The 21,835-nt window shown below is 41.5% G+C and overlaps 1 protein-coding gene across 4 annotated transcripts in view; it reads left to right on the top strand.

Annotated features, from left to right (window-relative positions):
• The window catches only part of PHACTR1 (phosphatase and actin regulator 1), a 344,608-nt gene that overhangs the window by 33,284 nt on the left and 289,489 nt on the right, over positions 1 to 21,835 (top strand). For all 4 annotated transcript variants that reach the window (XM_068931821.1, XM_068931822.1, XM_068931820.1 and 1 more), the window contains 2 exons: positions 4,336 to 4,482; positions 6,217 to 6,363. In XM_068931821.1, the coding sequence (XP_068787922.1) occupies positions 4,336 to 4,482; positions 6,217 to 6,363 (294 nt within the window). The remainder of the gene's footprint in view (positions 1 to 4,335; positions 4,483 to 6,216; positions 6,364 to 21,835) is intronic.

Raw genomic sequence — 21,835 nt, 5'->3', positions numbered from 1 at the left:
AATCAGACCACAAGATTGTACTTTCTAGTAAATATCCACTTGGACCCGTTACTTGGACTATCTTTAAAGAATATTCATAACTGATTAATCTTTTACCAGCGATAGAAAATCACGTTCTAGTTACATCAAAATAAACCTGGATTTCTGTTTTTAAAGCTTCTGTTTACTCAAAAATACATTTATGTGAGCGTTATCTACATGTAGCTTAACAAACTTGAGCCCTTTCCAGAGAAACGTGAAGAAGGAGGAGAACTGAAAGAGGAGAGAGTGCCAGTGGTATACAGTCAATCAAGAAGCATGTACGCTTCTCTAATGAAAATAAGTAGCGTGAAAGAATCTTACTCAATCAGCAACAGCAGCATTGCAATTAAAATAATTTCACAGGTATTCTAAAGACAAAGTTGTTCAGAATTTGCCCCGAGAAATGAGTTTTTCCTCAAAAAAGTCTGAAAGACTTTTGATGTAAAACTAACATACCTCTATGCCTATTTCCACATTATTTGAAGTTGCTTTTGATTATAAGCATCAGAAACATATCCTTCCCAATGCACTTAGATCTAGACATCTCAAGAGAAAACATTTTAGCACATTCCTTGCAGCAAGATCAAAAAAATCATCACAATTGCCGTTAGGAGGTAAGGATCTGTTATGCAAGTTACAGTACCAGGCCCTACTGGTCTAACAGTGAACACAGTATCTGTATCACTAATAAGGTATTTCAGAAGCATTATAATAAAAGTTGATTGATAAAAGTGGATGGCAAACCTAGATGAATATATCATGTTTTCTTTGGCCAATTTTTAGATGAAAGATGACTTTTCACTTAAAGTTTTTTGGTTAAAAGTCCAAAATTTTTCTGAAAAAAACAAGTTTAAAAGATCTGTATTATGATGTTTTAAAACTAAGGTGCTTCTTGGCAAACAAAAATTATCACTTATTTTTATTAAAGTATGTGAAAGTCCATTTTAATGGAAAAAAATGAAAACATCAACAATTATTTGCAAAATCCACCATGTTTCCTATAATTTCAGGTAGTATTTTAAAATTGGACCACCTGTAGATGTGACTAAATATACTGAAATTATCTGTTTAAAATGCCTCTGAATGCAATACTATCATTCATGTATTTCGCACTTCCCTCTTCCAAGAGCGCGTTTGTGTCATATTTCGATAATATACAGTATTTTAAGACAATAAATTTGAGATTATATATAATCAATTTTAGCTTGTTATTACATACATTACAGCATCTTTTTTTTAAAGTATTTTTCCTGCATAAGCATTCTTTTCCCTTTCTAACAAATACCAAGCAAGTTGTTGCTAAAATGCGTTGTTCCCTCCGTAACCCTATCAAGAGCAATGCAAATAGAATGAATGAATTTAACCCAAATGATGGATTTGCATTCTAAGAAAAATATAGCGTTAGAATGGCTGTTAAATGAGTTTCCAGATACTGATCTCAAATCTAGTCACAGTGGAAGCAGGCCCTTTAACGTGTATTGCAATGTCATTCCTCTACTCCAAGACCTTCAAGAGGCCTTTCTAACTTTCCTGTAAAGCCATCACTTAAAAACATGTGCCAGAGATTGAGCTAATTTGTGGAAAGTATCTCAAGCTAGAGATAGTTGTTGGTTACCTGCAATGGACATGTCAGTCACAGAGGGCTAATGCTGATAGCTTTAGTAAAAAATGCAAGGCAAGTCTTTTTCTTCATAAGGAGTGCTACAAGTTACTGGTAAGAAAGGATACACATCATCTCCATCTGAAATTTTTTTCAATGTTTACTTAAAATTTCCAGTCTTTCCATGAATACTCCTACCAGGAAAATACTTACAAATATATACATAAAGAGGAGGTGATCAGGGTTGTTGAAGTAATACATAATGATTGCCTCAGCAAATATTTTCCAACATCCACCTACCTCTGGTAAAAATAAATACATGCCAGACCCCAATATTTTTACCCCAAAAGTAAAAATGATTTATTAATAATCATACAGAAAAACCCACTCTTACCTTCTACATACAATAATGGTATATTAAATTTGCATTTTTTTTGTTCGAATGGTGTCCTGTGCCCTCATCCAATCACCCATTAAATACATGGGTACCCTTTCACTGACTTTAACTCAGTGAAATCATGTCAGTTTTATCAGACAAATCTTGTACCTGGCTGTTTTGTAAGATGATTTTTACAATGTTGACTTCATATACAAATACCTCTTCCTTAAGTGCAAATTTGAGGATGCATTATGCAAAATTTTCCATTGTAGAAATTTTCCACTTGCTTTTATCTTTTTTACTGTACATCCCTTACAAGAGAGTAATAGTTTACAGTTTACTAGCAATGTTTACTTTAGCATAATCTAAATAGCTGATCGATTTTAACTCTTGCCCTTTGCTTGTACTTCACATCCAAATGGTGAATTAGAAATGAGCAAAAACTTGGAACAAAGCTAGTTAAAATTAAAAAAACCAAATAAGCTAGAGCAGAAATACCAAGACCAATGCTTGTTTGGTAAACTACATAATTCTGCAAATTGAAAAATACAGAGTGGTAGCTTTTGTTAAATCATATTAATTATATGCTGTCATGCCTAAAGCCTGACTGGTATTAGGTATCTGAAGGCTTCTGATTGACAGATATTATTTAGAACTCTAAAAAACTCTTTAAAGAAAATCTCTGTTACAAGGCTGTAGAATTTGCTGTTAGTCACTATCAGTCGTGCTCTCCATCCCCAGCAGGAAAATGGAGTTTTATTGTTAGCTACCTGAAGAGCGATAGCTAACAAAAAGCCTAAAATAAGGACTTTGTTATGCCAGATGATGCCCAAACAGCTAGAAAAATCTAGGGTTTAAATCTGCTTTGGAAAGAGTGCAAGGGCATGCCACGGCCCATCTGAAGGCATGTAAGTGTGTTGGGGTGGCAGGGAGAAGAATTAAATCCAGCTCTCCCAAGCTCATGTCAAAGTCCTAATAAAGGGACAGGGTGTGAGGGGTGATGCAAACCTCCTAAACCGTAAATTTTTGGGAGGCCTTCTTACATGAGAGAGTACATTCTCTTACATAGTCCCACAATAAAGTTGTGCCACTTGAAGGGTAAGGATGGACTTTCAAGCAGGAATTCTCTTTCCAGCTATATGTGAAAGAAGAGAACATACTGACAAGGTACTTATCTAGCATGCTACTCATGCTTGAAGTGATCAGCCAGATGCCATCCAGCATTTGTGATGATCTTTTTCTACTCGCAGGGAGAATTGACAGGGAGATATTTATAGGGGCTCTGTTATTTGTGATTTGTAATCTATAGGCTCAGCACACAAAGCATTGGGCAGACACTCATAGTTACTTTTCACATAAAAAACCCCTACATTAAAGGAACATTATCAAGGCTGTAAAGGCACGTGCTAAATACCCAGACAATGCCAGAATTAAAGTTGCCTCTGCAACATTAATTCAGTCGCCTTATACATATGTATTATGGCACAGCTTCTAATTACATGATGACACAGTAATTTTTTGCCATCCTACAACTTGTTTCATCAGTGCACAGAGTGGGCAGTGCTCACTTAATAAGCCAATATTAAATATTTTGCTTTCTCCTCCTTGAAGGCATGGCCCCAAGCCATTTAAACCCCCTTCAGAAGACAGAAATATTAATTTCCTTATGGGCTTTTGATCGGTGCATCACTAAAGTATATAGATGCTTTACAAATATTAATGAATTTATATTTTCATAAAATCCTTACTAGAAGAGAAAAAGATGATTCTCCCTATTTCACAACTAAGAAACTCAGGCGTAAAGAGATCAAGAGCAAAAAATGGCTGTCAATTTTTAGTGCCCAAATTAAGGCATCAAAAAAATGAGTTTTGGGGTAGTGGCTGTATGTATCACTTCCTGCGTTCCAAGCACTGCCTCCATTGACCTCAGAAAACTGAAAGACCACTTACTCAGACACCACAGTCTCAAAACTACTGTTGAGAAAAGGGGGGGCTGCAGCTAATGAACAGCTGTGAAAACCGAAGTTTAAGTGGCAAGATTAGGAACATCAAATATGAACTGGGTGGCAGAAACAGAGCAGAACCTGTATCTTCAGGACACACTGCTTAGCTGTCTTTTCTCATCTTGTCTTTGCACCTTTCAGTGCAATATTTAAATTCTGCAGTATGTGAGGAAGGGACCGTAAGGAAACAGACTTTTCTACTACATAGAAAAGAGGTTTTCTTTCACATTGAGTGATTTCCTTTCTCTTTCTTTCTTCTTCTCTCCCACTGCTTCTTCTGCTTCCCCCTTCCCTTTTCTTCCATTGTTCTCCCCTTCATTCTTTCTTATTAGCTCGTCGGGCAACTCTTCTCACTGTGCCCACACTGATGTCACCATCTTCTGAGGAGGACATAGACCGGAGACCCATCAGAAGACTCCGGTCTAAGAGTGACACCCCTTACCTAGAAGAGGCGAGGATCTGCTTCAACCTTGATACAGGTAAGCCCATATCCCTTCCCCTCCTTAAGGACAGCGTATGGTAATAATTGAAGTATTTACTGTGATGCACATGCACCAAAAGGTACCTCCTTGTTCAGCTTGTGGTATGGTGGTTCACTGGAGATCCAAGGACGATGCGGCTGTTTAATTACAAGCATCTATATGGGTCTGAACATGAATCCTTTTCAAAGGTCTCTTGCAAGTACTAACAAAAGATGTTCCCCTGGTTTAGCCTGGGTGAGCCAATGAGATCAAAAAGACAGCAAAAAAGAAAGGGTTTGCAAACAAGGCCTATTTGCACCCTGTCCAGTCCGGCCAACCAAAAACACGACAGCTCTTATGAACGTTTATGAAAGGATTAGACCTAACAGCAGATTTCAGCTAAACCTAACATTACAACCGTGGAAAAATATCCAGTATGCCCCAAACATCGACAGGTTTATTGGCAAAAGTGTAACAGAGAACTGCTGATTTTGCAGGAAAGAGAACTATCTGAAAACAATTCAGACCTGCTGACGGCTGCCTGCAGAGCTGCTGCAGCCCTGGCACTCACTGAAACTTCTATTACTGAGGCTGACCAAAGAGAAAGATTTCTAAGATGCAGAACAACGTGGTGACTCTAAACAGATTGTATTCTCTTTACAAAATCTGAATTAAATGGGATGAACTGATATACTCACTGCTATACATTTTAACTGTTTAACTCTTACTTTACGTAGTACTTTTGGGCTACCTAGTTTTTAAAAAGCATAGCATTTTTTATTATTGGTATAACGCTAACATCTAAAGGTCCCAACTGAGAGTGGAGCCCCAGTATGGTAGGCAGTCTACAACCACATGAGAAATACCGTCTACATAAAGAGCTGACTATTAAATAGAGAAGACAGAACAGGGGAGAAGCAGCAAAACATTCTCCTCGTTTTACAATCGAAGGACAGAGTCACTGATTTTTGCCTATGGTCACAGGAACGAACGTTTAGACTAAAGGCGAGGATCAAACCTACACCTCCTCTCGGTTCAATCTGCAAACACAAACAATGCTTCTCCTCTCCAGCAGGACTAAAAACATAGATGGGCAAATAGATAGATTTGGGTAGGGTGTTTTTTTTTTTTTCCTCCAAACACCTGCCACGGCGACTTAGGAATACGAGTCCCAAGCTGTAAGCGACAGAGTCGTCTTCAAAAATGGTGCATAAGCTCCTCAGGCACCTGGGCATTTGCAAAGGCTTGGCCTGACGTGCCACGCGGGCTTAATCGACGCCTTTGCCCAGGGAGAGGGAAGCCCGTGAGGCTGAGGCGGGCGGGGAGAGGGAGGTGAAGGGCTCCCTCCGCGTCTTGACCTGCCTGCGGGGATGAGCCCGGGCGCGGCGCGGAGCTGCCCGGCCGACGGACAGGCTGCGGCGGCGGCGGCCCCCGCCCCGCTGCCCGGCCGCCCGCACTGACGCGGCCCTCGGACGGGGTTCACCGGGCCGGGCCGAGCCGGACCGGGACCCGAGCCGAGCCGTGACCCGGCGGGAAGGGGCAGCGCCGTGGGCCGCCGCTCCCGTCCGCGGATCCTTCACGGGTTTTCCCTCTCTCTTTCCCTCTCCCTCCCTCCCTCTGCTTCTTTCTCCCTTTCCCCTCTCTCTTTCCCCCCTCTTCCTCCCCTCCCCCTCCCATGCGCCTCTTCCTCCCTCCTCTCCCTCCCCCTCCTCCTGCCGCCCCTCTGCTCCGCTCGCCTCTCGCCCTCGCCAGCTCGCCGGGCCACCCTGCTCACTGTGCCCACATTAATGGCGGCATCTTCCGAGGAGGACATCGACCGGCGGCCCATCCGCAGAGTGCGCTCCAAGAGCGACACCCCCTACCTCGCCGAGGCCCGCATCTCCTTCAACCTCGAGACAGGTGAGAGAGCCGGCCCGGCTCGGCCCAGGCTGGCACCGCACGGCACGGCACGGCCCCGAGGCGCCGCCGCCTTTGTGCGGGGCCCGGCCGGGGGCGGCGGCGGAGCGGGACCGGGAGCGGGGCCGGGGCCGGGGCCCCCCCGCCGCTGCGCGCCCGCAGCTGCCCGGCCCGACGCCGCCGGCCGCACCTGGCTGCCCCGCTGCGCTCTGCCCGCTGGCGCCGCCGAGCCTGCCCTCGCCCCTTGTGGTGCCGCTGAATTCACCGCAGGCTTCGTGCCGTGCCCTGCGCACCGGTTCCCCCCCCCCGCCACCCGGCTCCCGACACCCTTCCCCCGGGGGTTGCCGCTGGCGATCCTGCACGTCCCTCTTCCTCTCACCGCGGCTTTGTCCCTGGGAAGTGCCGGGAAACTTGCACCCGTGTCGTCCACTTTGTGCCGTGAAGGTCCCCTGTTGCCTCCTAGGTGCTTTTCACCACGCGCAGCGAGTATATTGCCCGCTGCTCTCTGCTAGCACCCCCCCAGCTCCCTGCGTTCACCGCCTTGTTTCTGTCTGCACCCTCGCAGACACCTGGCATAGCCTCCTGCAGGTCTCTGTCTGACCTTGCTGTCCCCCCCGCACCGTTGCTGCTCCTTCCTCCCTGCCTCCTCTTCCTCATGGCTCCTTTGAGATTTCGGCTGTCCCCTTCACTTCGTCTGCACACGGTGATTGTCCTGTTTCTCTCCTACTAGGCCTGTTGTTTTCCCTCCTTCTCTGACCTTTCCTTTCTCTGTGGGGTCTGTCAACAGTAAACTACACCAGAGCCTACATGCTCAGAAAAACAAAGGAAAAGAAAGTACTCTCTGTTGGTTCCCTCTGTGCCAGACCAGCCCTCCTCTGCCTGTAAGGGAGTGAATGAGGATCTGTAGCCAGGAAGCTCTGCTGCAGCCTCCCTCGTGTCCCAGTAGCATACAAAATGACCCAACTGTGCAGTGTGCTTCCATGCAACTCCCTCTTTCAGCTGAGCCTGTCAACTCCTTGCCAGCTGAAAGGGGAAAAGAGCTGCCTCGGAGTTGCTGCTTGCCATGCTGCAGTCTCCCCCACTCCTCCTCCCCCCTTTCAGCTGGCTGAAAGTTGGAGATGGCAGAGATCTGCCTTCTCCTCTGTTTGGTGATGGAACAGATTCCCTTCCCCTCCTGCCATCCTGGCTATAATTACACGCTTGGTAATGGGTAATACACTGTTTAGATTTACGGTTGACAGGATGGTTGGTTGCATTATATGGTGGGTCATTGCTTCTTTATGGTCATGACTCTTTAAAAAAATAACAAGGTATAGGTAAGTTGGGGGGCATTTCAGGGCATGAGTTGGAAGACAGTGCCAAATCCAAGCCTCAGCTCTAACGAACTGGGAGTGAAAAAGGAGGTGAAAAGGGAAGGATCATGTCTGTGTACAAAAAGAGGCTATGTACAGTTAGCTGACTGCTGAAATAAACCCTGTGTTGGCTTGTGCTGTCACAGGTAATATTATGTCATGTACTTATAAATAGATAAACCAGTTAAGAGGAAGGCACCTTCAGGTCACCTGGTGCCTCACATCTCTTTGCTGAGCTAGACGTGCTGTCTTTACTACGACAAATCCCAGAGGACGTGCAAGTCTCTAGATATCTCTTTCCTGCAATACACAGGAAAATTTGATAATTGCACTTAGCTTCTTTCTCTTCCTCCCCTTTCCTCTGCTCCCTTTAAGTTATGTGGCAGAGCTTTACTTTCAAACCTGGGAATGGAATTCCTTTAAAAAGAAATAATTAAAAGAAATAGTTCTAGTGTCTCAAGAAATATAAATGAAAAGTATTTCGAGCAGTGCCAGTGTGTGTTTTCATTAATCCATCTGGCAGTGAGTAGTTTTGAGCTTTAGAAAAAAAATTGCTTAGCAACCAGTATTGAGTGAGTGAGCAAATGAAACATGCCAGTGGTACCCACTTCACTTTGAGCTTTTGGGTTTACTCTTCCGTTTTCCAAGAAAGCACAGACCAAGGGGTCTGAATCTGAGAACTATGTATACCAAGGAAACAGCTGTTAGAAAATGTATTTAGCCCCTTTTGCTTGTACTTGATGATAATGCAAGGTTTGCTTTTGAAATACATTATTTATGAGGTGCATTTTTTTAGTTGTGTGTGTGTGTGTAAAGTATTTCTGAAGTTACTTGACTTTCATATGCAATTCAGTCGTTGGTCATGTAATAACGTGTTATAGAGGATGCCAGATAACTCTTAATAGGTTAGGAAGTGCTGGAGGAATGCTGCCTTTATTATGCTGCTGTCATTGTCATTTTTGCCTGGAAAAGTTGAAAATAGAAACCACAGCACTGCCAACGTCTATTTTATATCTAGCCTTCGAATTCGCTTCATAGGTGTCTTACTTATGCCAGGCGAAATGCGTTCACTGTGCAGTCCGTCGCTGTTCATGGCAGGGGGAAGGGGCCCTCACGCTGTCTTGGTGACACGGATTTCCACGCGGCGTTTGCCGCGGGAGGAGGCCGGGGGGGTGCCCCCGGGGGCCGGGGGGGGGGCGGCCGGAGGGCCCGGCGCAGGCGGCGGCAGGACCCGGGGGCGCGGCGGCCCGCCCCGGCGCGGGCGCTGTCCGCCGGCGGGGTGCTGAACGGCGCCCCGCAGCCCAACTCGCTGCAGTCACTCGTGCTCCGCCGTGGGTGGGAATTGCATTTCTCTCCCTGTCTTGTTCTCTCTCTCTGTCAGCGGGTTCTGTGTGTGCGTGTGTGTGCGCGCAAGGCCATGTGTAATTATTCCCCTATGCTGGGAGACGGTGGTAGAAAGGAAGCAATGCTGTCTGTTTCCTCTACCCATTGATGCAGTCAAGGGTAAAGTGATGCTTGGGGCACAGGAAATAACCTCTTCCTTACACACGTGCTGCTTGCTTTCCATTTAATGCGTTTCATATCTACAGCTGCTGCTTAACCACTGCTTGCAGAGCTGTTTTCCTACAGCTGCTACAAGTCAAGTTGCACTCCCCAGTCATTGTCTTGTTTCAGGACATGGTCAGGGTTGAGATGCAGCATGCAGCTGCTTTGCCGTATTGAAACTTAAAATCCATTTTTATTAGTGAAACATAAGCAGATGCTGGGAGTATTACCCTTCTCCACTCTCAATTACAACCACTGGTTAAGAACTAGCAGGTCTTTACCTACTTCAGCTGTAAGTTATAATTATACCATTACTGCTGTTATCTGTATTGTTGAGCAACTGAGAGACTGCATATACAGAGTCAATTATACAGTTTGGGTATAGCATAAATTTGGTCTGGACTGTAAAAAAATAATTTAAAATGATTAAAAAGGCAACTTCTACCTGTCTTTTTCTTTAGGTCATATTAACTGTTTATTTTTCACTCTTTATTTACTTTGCCAAAATATCCTTGTTTATTATGTTTGTTTCTAAATATTGATCAATTAACTCACAATTATTATCTAGCATGAGTTAACAAATGCTGTTCAATTAGTGGAATGCAGTATATATATTTGCTGGTCTTTCCAAACTGATTAAAATACAAAGCTGTTTTCCAGACTCATTGTTGTTCTCCGTACTGCATATACATATGCAAATCCTATTAATCTGAGTTATGTGCTCATATCAAGAGGATAATGTTTCCCAAAGGATTTAAATTACCTCTTCCACCAAAACTAATGTAGCTGCGTAACATCATAAAACTATAGACAGATATGATTTTTTTTTTTTTTGCGTGTTTGACAATGAATCAATCCACATAAAGAAATTAAGTTTTTAATGTTCTGAAGGACTTCCTCCAGTGCCACGCTACAGGAATCTGAAGTGTGCTCTCACTTCTGGCTTTTGGTGCCAATCTGGCATGACTGCATCTCTTAACATCCATCTTTGGAAAACTTAAAAGTGTGCAAGCTTTTAGTGCACATCTTCTCAAAAGAGTTTTCAAATTGCTTTTCTAATTTTCTTGTTTAGACACCCAAAAACTAATCCTGATGTTGCTTCTGAAAATTTGGGCCTCCATCTGTGACAACTGTCTGATAGCATAATCTCTCTCCTGGTACTGTGCCATCCTAGAAGTTCATATGTATTTACAGGTTTTGACCAATTTATATGCCACTGTTTTCAAAATATTTTACTTTTAAAATGGAAATGCATGATAGATGGCTTTTGAGCTTGATAGATTAGCAGAGGTGATAACTGATAAGAAAATAGACTACTTAGTAGCTCTCACTAGATGATCCAAGGTGTGTGTTTCTTCTGCCTACCCCTTTATATGGAATCCATAGGCTGCATGGGAAAATCATGTTGCAATTGATTACCATTGCATTGATTTCGTCAGAGGAGGGGGAACTACCATGTCAAGCTGATCAGATCAGGATCTCTCTTATCCCTTCTTGTGTCAGTCACTATTACAGGCTGCTATATATGGATAGATACTTCTACGCTTTCCTACCTGAAAAAACATAAGCCTCATGTTGCAATCATTTGCAAAGTTGATTTGATCAGACTGATGTCCTGTTAAATGGAGCCAGAAGTGCTTTTTATCTCAGCTGCCATTAGACCTTCCTGAGATGGTTCAGGGAGGTCTCACTTGGGGAAAAAAAAGCAGGGCTTTGGACAATGTATAAGGACAGAATGACTACAGTAGCTGCATGTGGGTCAGCACAGAGGGAATGTTTCTGCAGAAGGAACATATTTAGCTGCTGTGTTTGGGGGAGGTTGGGTGTAGAATGATTTAAAAAAAAAAAAAAAGAAGGAAAAAAAAGACTCAAAAGCATCAGTGAGCGGTGCTGCTGAACTGAAGACTGTGGCCTGAGGGGTGCAAATGCTGAGCTCTGAAAGACAGCGGAGTGATACTGGCAGGACTGACTGGAGAGGGGTCTTGCAGACTATGCAAGCTATGGAATGTGGCTGGCTGGATCAGCCCTGAAGCACAGCACAGATGTACTTAAGTCACTTGGCAATCTCACCCAAGTGGCTGGATCCTCAAGTGATATAAATTGTTTGTTGACTTCAGCTAGGGATCTGAGCCAAACTGTAGAAATATATGCCTCTCCTTCCCTTAGATGATGAAAGATCTGTTTTATGTCTTTGTATGGAGCCACATGTTCTCCTGGAATGTGTTCTGGGAGAGCAAAGCTGAGCGGGAAAGGACTGAGTGGCTCTGTAAATAATAACGTAGAGGTATAAAAAAAATGCACAATTTTGCCATGTTTAGGGGAGAAACAGCTTGATCTCTAGAGAGACAGGTGAACTGAGTACCATTTACTGTTCGTAAGCAGTGGTGATTAACTCACGTTATAGGGTGGGAGTGGAACAGCAGCCTGAGAAAATGCTGCTGCAAGCAGAGTTAATTCACAGAGCGTAAAAAAGGAGGAGGGTCCTGGCAGAAACTGCTGAATGGATGAGACAAATGTTAGTGAGCTGGGAAATGGTCATAGTTGGCTGTTTCTATGATGCAGGGGCTCATGAGGGAAAGCCAGCACACAGAGAATGTGAAAGAGTGATTATTGGCTTTATATACAGGAACTTACCCAGTCTGAACTGGACGCAGAGTTGAAATCAAAAGGTTCTTCCATCTTCAGTGTCCTGTCACTGTCCACAGTCTATGCAAGTCATACCGCTTTTCACAGTTCATGATAAGCTGCCCTATTGTTATTGTTTGTATTGCTTTAGTCATTCCATCATATAGCTTTAGAGCTGTGCTGAGTACTTTTCAGAGGGTAAAATGATGTATGAATCTGCTTTCCAATGGGAAGATAATGTCATGTCTTAGCCTCATACATGTTGATTTATGTAGAAGGATGATATGTTTTTCTGCTAGGATCACGGAGCAGGTTTCAGTGATTATTTGACTTATGCATTTTGCATTGTCACTGTGTAAAAATAAGCAATAAGATTACCCACAGGAAATCTCCATCCCATCCCCTTTCAATTTTTTTCTAAAACCCATCGTTTGACTTGAAAATCTGGTTTGAAGTTTCTGAACTTGCCCCTAGTCATACTTGCATATGATTTAGTACACTAACCCAGTTAATCATCTCCTTAGTTAGTTCCTTAGTTATTTAGAATGTTACTACATTTTGGACTTGTTTTTTCATTCCTATTTATCCAACATATGGTTGTGTATATCAATAATAAAATATTCAGCATGGTTTCATGATTAAAATAAGTAATCCCTAAAATGATATACGAATTTAAACTACTTTGGATTTGTAGAGTTAATGGATTAGAAATGATATTTAAGCGGTAATCTGAAGGGTATAATTGCATTTTTAAAAATACTTTTAAAAATATGATAGGTTTAAGGTAGAAAAGCTTGGACTCATGAGAACCAAGGAGAAATATGCAGTAGTAAGCTTTCTAATATGTGTGGGAAGTTTTATTTCTTTCTGGAGAAAAATTGGTAAAAATGCATGCTTGGAAAAGTTCCACCTTCTCTCTGTTCTAATCACTCCTTCAGATTATTGTCATGGAGATCCTCTTGTATTTGTGAGCCTAGATCACCAATTCTTGCAAAGCATTGCTTAATACCTATATGAAAGGGCCTGAACAACTGGCCTGTTTTGCCATCAGGCTTTGCATTACACAAACTTGCTTCAGCACTTTGCCTAAATTGAATTGCGACCATTAATCTTAATGCTGCTTAGTGTGGGTAGAGCTAGAGATAAAGTTTGTACCCAGCACTTGTTCTGCACCTGCAATTCAAACCCAGGAGAAAGAAGGTAAGCTGGTGAAGGTAAGCCTCTAAATCAAACATATATCATAAGGTCATTGAAGATAATAGACCCCTTCTAGGGCTAAGTGACGTTGCTGAAAATGCCTCAGTTGCAACAGCGTGTACATGAAGTAAATGTTCTGTTTTGAGGGGAGAGATCTTAAGAGAAACTGAGATTTTAACTCTTGTATTTGGCTTTGTAGACCTTTGGCTTAATAAAGCAATCCTAAGTTTCCTAAATGAGTGCCAGATGGGAAAAGTTAGTTTAAAGATTCTTGAACTCATGGAAAGGGGAGAGATGCCCATGCTCTACCAGCTATCATCAGAGCAGGAATTATTAATGCAGGCTTTATTTAACAAATATGATTGGGGACAATTTGAAGGGAAAGGCATAATTAATCAGAATCATGGAATTAGCAAGAGGGAAAACTACACTAAATTCGTTTATCAGAATGCTGAATATGTTAGTGGAACTAGATAAAAGAGGCTTTAATATTTGCTCTGTCCTTGTAGCACTACACCTGAGCGTCACCTTTCCGTGTCAGAGGAGCAGCTAATACCAGTGCAAGCAATGATCCTGTCATTGCTATAGAACAACAGTGAGAGGAGGAAATAAGGTACATATTTGCTTATGGATCAGGCTGTGCAGACATGATGTCTTTTACAGCTGACTGGATTACATGTGATTTTAAGGATGCTGTAGTGCTTTGTTGGTAACCTCCTTCTTCATGAAAACTAATGTGGCAGAGTTTGCCTGAGTGAGAAATTGTCTATCCTAACATTTATGTTCTGCTTGATGAACTTGTTGGGTTAGTGTAATCAAGTTTATTCCTGCAAGCAAGGAGATTGCAAAATTATTTTGTTGTCTTGTTTCATTGGGAACCACGATTTTTTTTCTTGGAACTAGAGCTTTAAGGAAACGACGTTTTCCAAAATTTCGGATAAAATTGTCAGAACTGGCAACACTGGTCACGTATATTAGCTGTAAAATTTGTGAAAAAGAAAGGGCCTAATTCTCAGTAACAGCTACAGTTAGCCTTAATACTTAATTACTCTGAGTCAACTAATTGGTTTCATTGGGACTACTCACAGTGATACTCACAGCTAGGCATGCAAGTAAGTGCCTTCAGAATCAATCTTAAAATTTATAAGTTTTTTGTAGTATGACTGAAAGTCACTGATGCAGAAAGAATATCCTGGGCTGCCTGCTATCAGTTTATATAAAATTTCCATGCAAATGAAATTCTGTCATTAGCAGTTGTTTCTTATGCTTAGAATTTAGACCATAGAATTATTATGGAATATTACACTTAAGTAGCAAAACAAACTCATCTGCGTTCATGCTTTCTTGGTGAGTAGAATTCATCACGTTGTATATCTTGTGGATAAGGTGTACCAGTGTTTAAAAAAGTGTCAATTATAACACTTTAGTTATATTAATGTGTTTGACATGGTAATACAATTTGTTAATGTAGTTAACTAAGAATATTTTCTTTATTCAGAATATTTATAGGCTAAAGTAAGTTGCAAGTGATAATTTGTAATCATGCAATTCCATTGATTTCATGTAGAATGCATCGATTGTCTTTATAACTGATAGGCTGAGGCTAAAGCTTGACCTGCAGTGCATGGCTGCCTTCCCAGGGTTTCATTAAGAAATGAATGTTACTGAATATTTGAAAGAATATTATTATTGCCTTTCCTGCAGACTGTGTGTATACATCTTTGTAATAATTTTTATTTCTTGAAATTACAATTTAATCTACCAGAAAGAAAATGAAGATCATATCTGAAGAAGAATCTTAATGAGTAGCAAATACAGTAAGGAAACTGGGAAACAAAGTCAAAAACTGAATTGACTTTGAGCAATCTCCTGTATTTCTTCTGTACCCCAGACTGTGGTTTCATTCTGGGTTTGAAGTACATAAGACATGGGAAGTATGTTACAAGTGTGCTTGCATGCTGATCTATTTTATGGATACGTGCTATTTTAACTGTGATGGATGGCCTCTGCAGCACATATTTCAGTTAATCAGAGAATCCTTGCTATGCATAATTTATACTGCAATATGATTTTTATAATTAGAGCTTACAGTGCTTGGACAGACAGACATCTGGTTAATAGTTTATAAGCGAATTAAATACTTGATACATTATTAAAATGGAAGAGAAATTTCATCATGGCTAAATCTAATGCTTTGCTAGCGTGTTAGAAGTAGTTATTTTATAGTCATACACATTACACATGCTACAACAGAAGCTGAGAATTAGTATTTCATATAATGCTCTAATGGAACATAGAAGGAAGAGTACTACGTTGAAACTGAACAGTATAAATTGTCTATTTTTAGTCCTACAAGCTGTACCAGGTGCCTTTAACACACCTTGAATCTGGGATGAATTAGGATATTTGGATATAACCTAGAAAACTGAATGCTATTTAAAAAGGTTTTAAACCTGCATGCTAATGGTAAACTTTAAATGAGACAAAGGAACTATGTTAGTTTTGATTGCTGAAGCAGCTTCCTTTGTATATTGTCTTTCCTTTTACCTCCTTCTAAATCTTTATGTTTCCTAGCTCTCAAAGTCTTAAATGCTTAAACAAGTATAGGAGAATAAAACTACTGTGTAGGGGTCTTGCCATAACACCACTCACACTTTTTCTTTTGTTTCCTCTTCTTCCTGATGGGTCCTTCAGTTGTGGAAGTCAGGCTGCCTGTAGATTACTTGCAAGTGGACATGATAGAAAGCCTGATGCCCCAAATTGGGGAGGACCTGTTTGAGTGAGGCACTTGTCTGTGTCTCCGTATTTCTGTTCTGTGGAAAAAAGGGTGAGGGGTGGGAAGAAAACTGTGGATGGATAGATTCAAAATCTGACTGGGGTATGTGCCCTGCTGGGAAATGTTCCTACATTCCCCAGTCAAAACAAACTGTCAGTCAAGTGTTACGACACCATTAAGAAGAGGTAAGCTATCAGAAATAGCCTAAATTAAATTAATATGTCTCAAGCTAGTCCAGTTTTGCTACAGCTTTTCAGTAAACCATAGGAATTGCATCACAGAAGAGAACATATGTCCCATGTTCGGATGAAATGGGAAACTAATAGTTATATTGTGGTATTCCTTGAGAAAGAGATTATTCCAGTGCAACATCTGTAATGGTCCTGTGTTTTTCTTACTGATATCATAGTAGCCCAATTTTCATATGTACTTTTTTACTTCTGCTTGATTTGCTGTTCTTTTTCTATGCTAGAAAAGTGCTAAAAATAAATACAGAGATTGTGATGTGGCTATGCTTGATGCATGAGGCATCAGTACTACTTGGAGGAGTACGGTGCTCTTCCTCACATTCAGCGTCAGGTATGGGAGCATGTGGGCGTAAAAGTCATGTTCTGCCGACCTCTCATAAAAAGTCTAACTGCATCTCTCATGCCCTGGAGTCAGGTCTGTGTTCTGTGTGTTTTTGTTGTCTCTCTTTTCCTGCTGTCTGTTGCATTCTCTTGTGTTTCTGAGGGCCATGTTTGCTGGCAGCAGCAGTAACCTGGCCTGCAGTTCTCTGAAGGTTTCCACAACGTTCCTGGACGCACTGTCTGGTCCAAATCGCTCATGTTCACAGTTTTTCCCCTGCCTCACCTTCTTTCCCCCTCCCACTTCTAATTACTCCCAATTTCAACACAGAGGATGTGTCACAAGTTTCTGTTTCAGTGCGTTCTCTCTCCCTGGAGAATGGTACTGCTTACCCGTTTGTGTGCACTGCCTGGGTCTACAGTCCCTGCTGGGTTGTGAGGTACCATATCCACGCTCTCCTTGCATGGGGCTGATGGGAACATATGGCTTTAAATGATCACCCTGTGTTCTTAGGGCCTCTGATAAGGTCCTTCCAGGAACCCAGTTAAGAAAGTAATTCCGCAGAGCGGTAGCTCCTACGCTGCGCTTTCTGAGTCCTCTTTGGTTCCATGTTGGTAAAGACAGTTTATGGAAAATATTGAGGTGAAGAGTTAAGAATACGCTGAATTAAGCTGGTAATGAGTAGTCATTGCTTATGTTTAAAACAATTTCGCATGTTCACCTAATCATGAACAGTTTAATTTCGTCTTATCACCCTGTTTGTTCATCAGTGTATTCCTTACGGCTTACGTTACACATCAAGGCTCTTTTTAGATTTCACTAATGTGATGAATGTTTTCCAAACAGCTTTAGAAGTTTGTTTCAGAAGTATTACAATGATTTACGAGGTGTAATAGCCATAAATGAGCAGAAAGCAATTGATCATGTTCATTTTCTCTAGCTGGAAGCATGGTAGGATCTTGGAGCACTCCAAAGCTAATAATAAAAAATAAAATGGGGTGAAAAAAAAAACAGACCAATAATGGTGGATTTAACTTAGTCTTTGCTCAAGGCTCAAAGGAGCAAACCATTCTGTGACATGAGTTTGATAAAATTATTTGAAGTAATTATGGGAACAAATTAATTTATAAGTGATATTTATTTAAAAACAAAACATAGATATAACCAAATAACCTTGGGGTCTAGCTCTGAAAGCTTTTCCTCGTGCAAGTGGTGCATGTTACAGCTACATCAGTGTTAAGGAGACCCAAGAGGAGAGTGGCAAAAATGTTTGGTCAGGAAATATCATTATACAAATGGTATATAGCTTTTACTTAAGCTTTTATATAGCTTTTATGAGATAATAATAGGAGGACAGGTGAAAGAGTCATTAAGGCAACGTATGGCATGTCATCAAAAAATTGGACGGCTTACTAAACTTAGCTGCTGTCAGTTAATGCTGCTCTAGACAACAGTAACCTGTTCTTAGCGGGCACTCACCTGAGCGGTTCTATATGTACAGGCAGATATGTGTCAGCTGCTTTAGGAGTACGCAGGGACCATCTGTTACCACAGTGAGTTTAAAAGGCTTAAAGTGGGCAGCAGAGGGATCACTTTTTGAAAGATATGTGCTTGATCTTTCAGTTGTCTCAGTCAGTCATGGGTAGCAGTGTTACAGGTTCCTTCATTGCCATTGTTTCAGGTTATGTTTCTGCGTGTTGCTTTTCTTGGGAACGCTTACTGATATTTGTAGCCAGCTACAATTTAAGGGATTCCTCCTGTTGAGAGGAAGCAAAATACCGGACCTGCTTACTTATTTTTCAGAGATGCATCCTGCTTTTGAACTCCTCGCTTCCCTCTGTCCACTAAGATAAAATATCGTTTTAGCCATATCATTGTGGTGAATAAGGGAAGGCACTTAAAAAGTTAAGTAAAGTACCTTCCCTTATTCACCACACTGATATGGCTGATAGGATATCTTGCCTTGGTCAAAGCTTTTATCTTGCCTTGGTCAAAGCTTTTATCTCAGTCATTAAAGCTCATAACAGAAGGCAAAAGCTGATGATAGGCAAGAGATGGAAGGATATGCTGAGTAAGTGAACTTGGAAACAGTGTTAGCCATAGCAAAGTCTGGGGTTGTTTTAGCAAAGCATATAATTCAAAACATCCCAGATCCCATACAGCTTTTTATTACAATATTGGAACACATTCGGTCTTGTTTGTTCACTTGTGTGGAACTAGTGGTTCATGTGTGCAAGAGAGCTTTAGTGTACCATAGCCAATAGTTCTCATGCAATTTCTCCAGCTTAATGGTAAGTTGTAGGTGGTTTGCCTTTGGGAACCAAGTGTTTTAGCTCCTTTAGAACTATATGTTGCGTTTAAAGCACAGGTTTAAAGAGGACTAAGCAAGGAAATGTTGGCTGGATCTCAAAGAAGGCATTCTTGGTAGCTTAGATTAACTTCCATGTTTTAGTTTAGTCGGTAATGGCTTCTTAGAAAGAAGTCCAGGACGGTATATAAAGGTTTCCCTCATCTGTTTGCTTCATTGGGGGGAAGGGGTATTGTTATTATGCTGTGGTTTACTATGTAATCCCTTCACTGAGGTGTCAGTTGATGAACACAAGTCCATATCTATCGTCCTTGCCCTATCTTCAAGCATGTCCCTGAAGGCTCCAGGATGAGTAGTCACCAACCTCCCTGTAGGCTCTTTCCACGAGGAGAGAGATCAGAGGACCCAGAAAGCATACAGAAAGGGTAAAAGTGGTAGAGAGAGAACCTGTACCATGTCTTTCTCCAGCACATCCCAGTGAGCTTAATGTGTGAGCGTGATATTTTTACCTGCTGACACTTTTCCCTCTCCCAATTTTGGGAGGGACTAAGCCATTTTTGGGGAAGACTGTGTATGTGTAGAGTGAGGGAAAAATGGCTAGAGTGGATTCAATTAGTTAGATGTAATTTTTTCCCTGAAGTGAAGATTGTCGGACTGAAGAAAAGTGTTTCTTTGTGCTACAATTGAAGGTGGGGGTTTTCTTCTGCTTGTTGATTTTTTTAAAGGACTGTATTTTTGATTTCACATCTCTTAATACTTCCCATAGAACGTTAGCAAAATAATTTCTATAAATCTGCATGCACAGAGCATTTTTTCCGAGCCAAAGCTACTTTTTGCTAGATGTTTTGTACATTTTGGCACAGCTGCACAGGTATTTATGTGTATCCATAAGTGTTATTATTCTCCTCTGTAAACTAAAACCTTGTGCGTTGACTACTTTCTTCTTACAAAGTCCTCTGCGATGTTTTTTTTTTTTAATTTCTCTTAGGAATCCCTTCCTCTTTTCTGTGCCTCCTCTGTGCGGTAAGGGGATGTTCTCTGTACAGGACTCCTCCTCCCTTCTGAAACCTGCATCACAGTCATCTTTCTTTAAGAGTGGAGAATTAGCAGTTGCTTGTAGCAGAGCTTGAGCTTCTCTGTATTGGTCTTCATATTGGCTAAAGAAGTGACTATAAAAGCCAGTAAAGGTTCTCTTTTTCAAACCTTGCCTACTGACTTAACCAGTCAGTGACTTAACCCTGAAACCATACTGGCCTTAGAACAAGGGAATAAGCATACATCTCATGCAAAGAAACTTTTTAGGATGTTGCAATATCTTGTCACCGCACTTAACGTGATTTGTCTTGGGAGGGTTATGGTGATGTGTTCATCATAACGTGCACATCACCTTGGAAACTTTTTTTGGTAGCTTCAAAATCATGTGAAAGCAGTACCTTTGTAAAACTGTTCAGGCTTCTTTCTCCTCCCTTTCCCCTCGGGAAAGGGACATAAAATATGAGCAATTAAGTTTCCTTTTAATGCAGTCTTTAATTAGTTCAAAGTGGCTTAAAAACAAACGTAAAACAGTCAGAAAAATAGATCTGACTGATTTCCTGTTGAAATTTCATTTAAACCATGCATATATCCAAAGGCTCTTTTATGTAATGCAATTTGAGTCCCCCGTCGATAGAAAATAGTTGTCAGAAGCTCTGCGTCCTTTTTGGACTTGTATCAGAATGAATCTCCCAAACAACCTTTAAAGGGTTGCAGGGTAATTAAGGTTCAGTAGTACAACAGTAACTAGATGGCTGTATTTAATTAGTGTCTCTGTAGGGTAGAATTGCTGCATCATATTTGAAATGCTCTTTGAGGAAGATAATGAAATGTATCTTACAGGAGCTTTAGTGTGATGATCAGTGTGGTTAGTATTTAAATTTGCTGCAAAGTGAGCTTCTATGACAGATAACACAGTCTGACAGACCACCATTAGACCATCCTCCTTCAAAGAAATAAATACATTTTCTATTACAGTTCTGTAATTAACAATGGCAAAGAAAGAAATGCTGTCTCACAATGACAGTGAGTTCCCTAGCCATCGCCTGCTTTGTTTTATTATGACTTTGAAAGGACCCAATTCAGGAAAGCACAGATGTGTTTACGTTCATCATTAACGGACTTAAGTGTGTTCCTGAATCTAAGTTGCAAATGGAAATCTACTCTGTGGAGGTCATCATCTTCTCAGCACCTGTTTCAGAAGAGAGGTAGCACACCAGTATCGGTCCCAATTAAAAGCGTTAGCGTGAGGGGGTCTGATTAATTTCTGAATCCAAATGAAGTTCTTTTCTTATACTCCCATTGGGACCCATACATTGTCTCAAAAGGCACAGTATAGGCTCCAAGGTATTAGAATACCTCTTCTTAACTATTAACAGCTCTGAAAAGTATCGTGTTCATGATCAGGCTGTGCCCATGCACAGAAGAGTGCAGGGAAGAGATGCTAGAGAGAAAGGGGGAAACATCACTGCATCAGTTCAGCAGAAGTAATGGTTCCTGCTGCTCTCGCTCGGAACCATTCCTAGGAGCCTTGTGCTTTCCCTGCTCACACACTCATTTTCAGCTGGTCCAAAGGAAGCATTTATATTTTTTAAGGTGAAGAGAGAATGTCTGCATCAATGATAAGTGGTGTAAAATTAAATGCAATCAGAGAAAATTGTATTGTGGAAAAAAATGCCAAAGAAGCTGTTGTTACTCAAGCTTTGAAATGGACTGCTGGGGAAGGGAATTGAAACTGGTTAAATGATTTTCTCATTCGAAGAAGTTGCTGTTTTTCATGTTCAGATGATTATCAAAACCCATTCATTCACTGAAGAAACATTTCTGCAGCAGTCTGATTCTGTGTTGCCTCTGAACCAAAACACTTGTCTGGGGGCTCTGCGTTGGCTAAACTAGCCCCTTGGAAACCAGGGCCGCAGGTGTGTGTGTCTAATGTGCACCCTAATATGTAGCTGGGATGTGCCTTGGGCACGCACCCAAATTTAGGATCTCAGGAGTGTTCTCTGGTTCCCTCATCACAGCACACCGTTAATGTTTGCAGAGCCTCTCTCACCCCACTGGGGCTGCTGCCCC

This window comes from Struthio camelus, chromosome 2 (genome assembly GCF_040807025.1).
Source record: "Struthio camelus isolate bStrCam1 chromosome 2, bStrCam1.hap1, whole genome shotgun sequence".
Classification (NCBI taxonomy): domain Eukaryota; kingdom Metazoa; phylum Chordata; class Aves; order Struthioniformes; family Struthionidae; genus Struthio; species Struthio camelus.
Note: the sequence above shows the minus strand (reverse complement) of the source record. Positions and strands in the feature narration are given on the sequence as shown.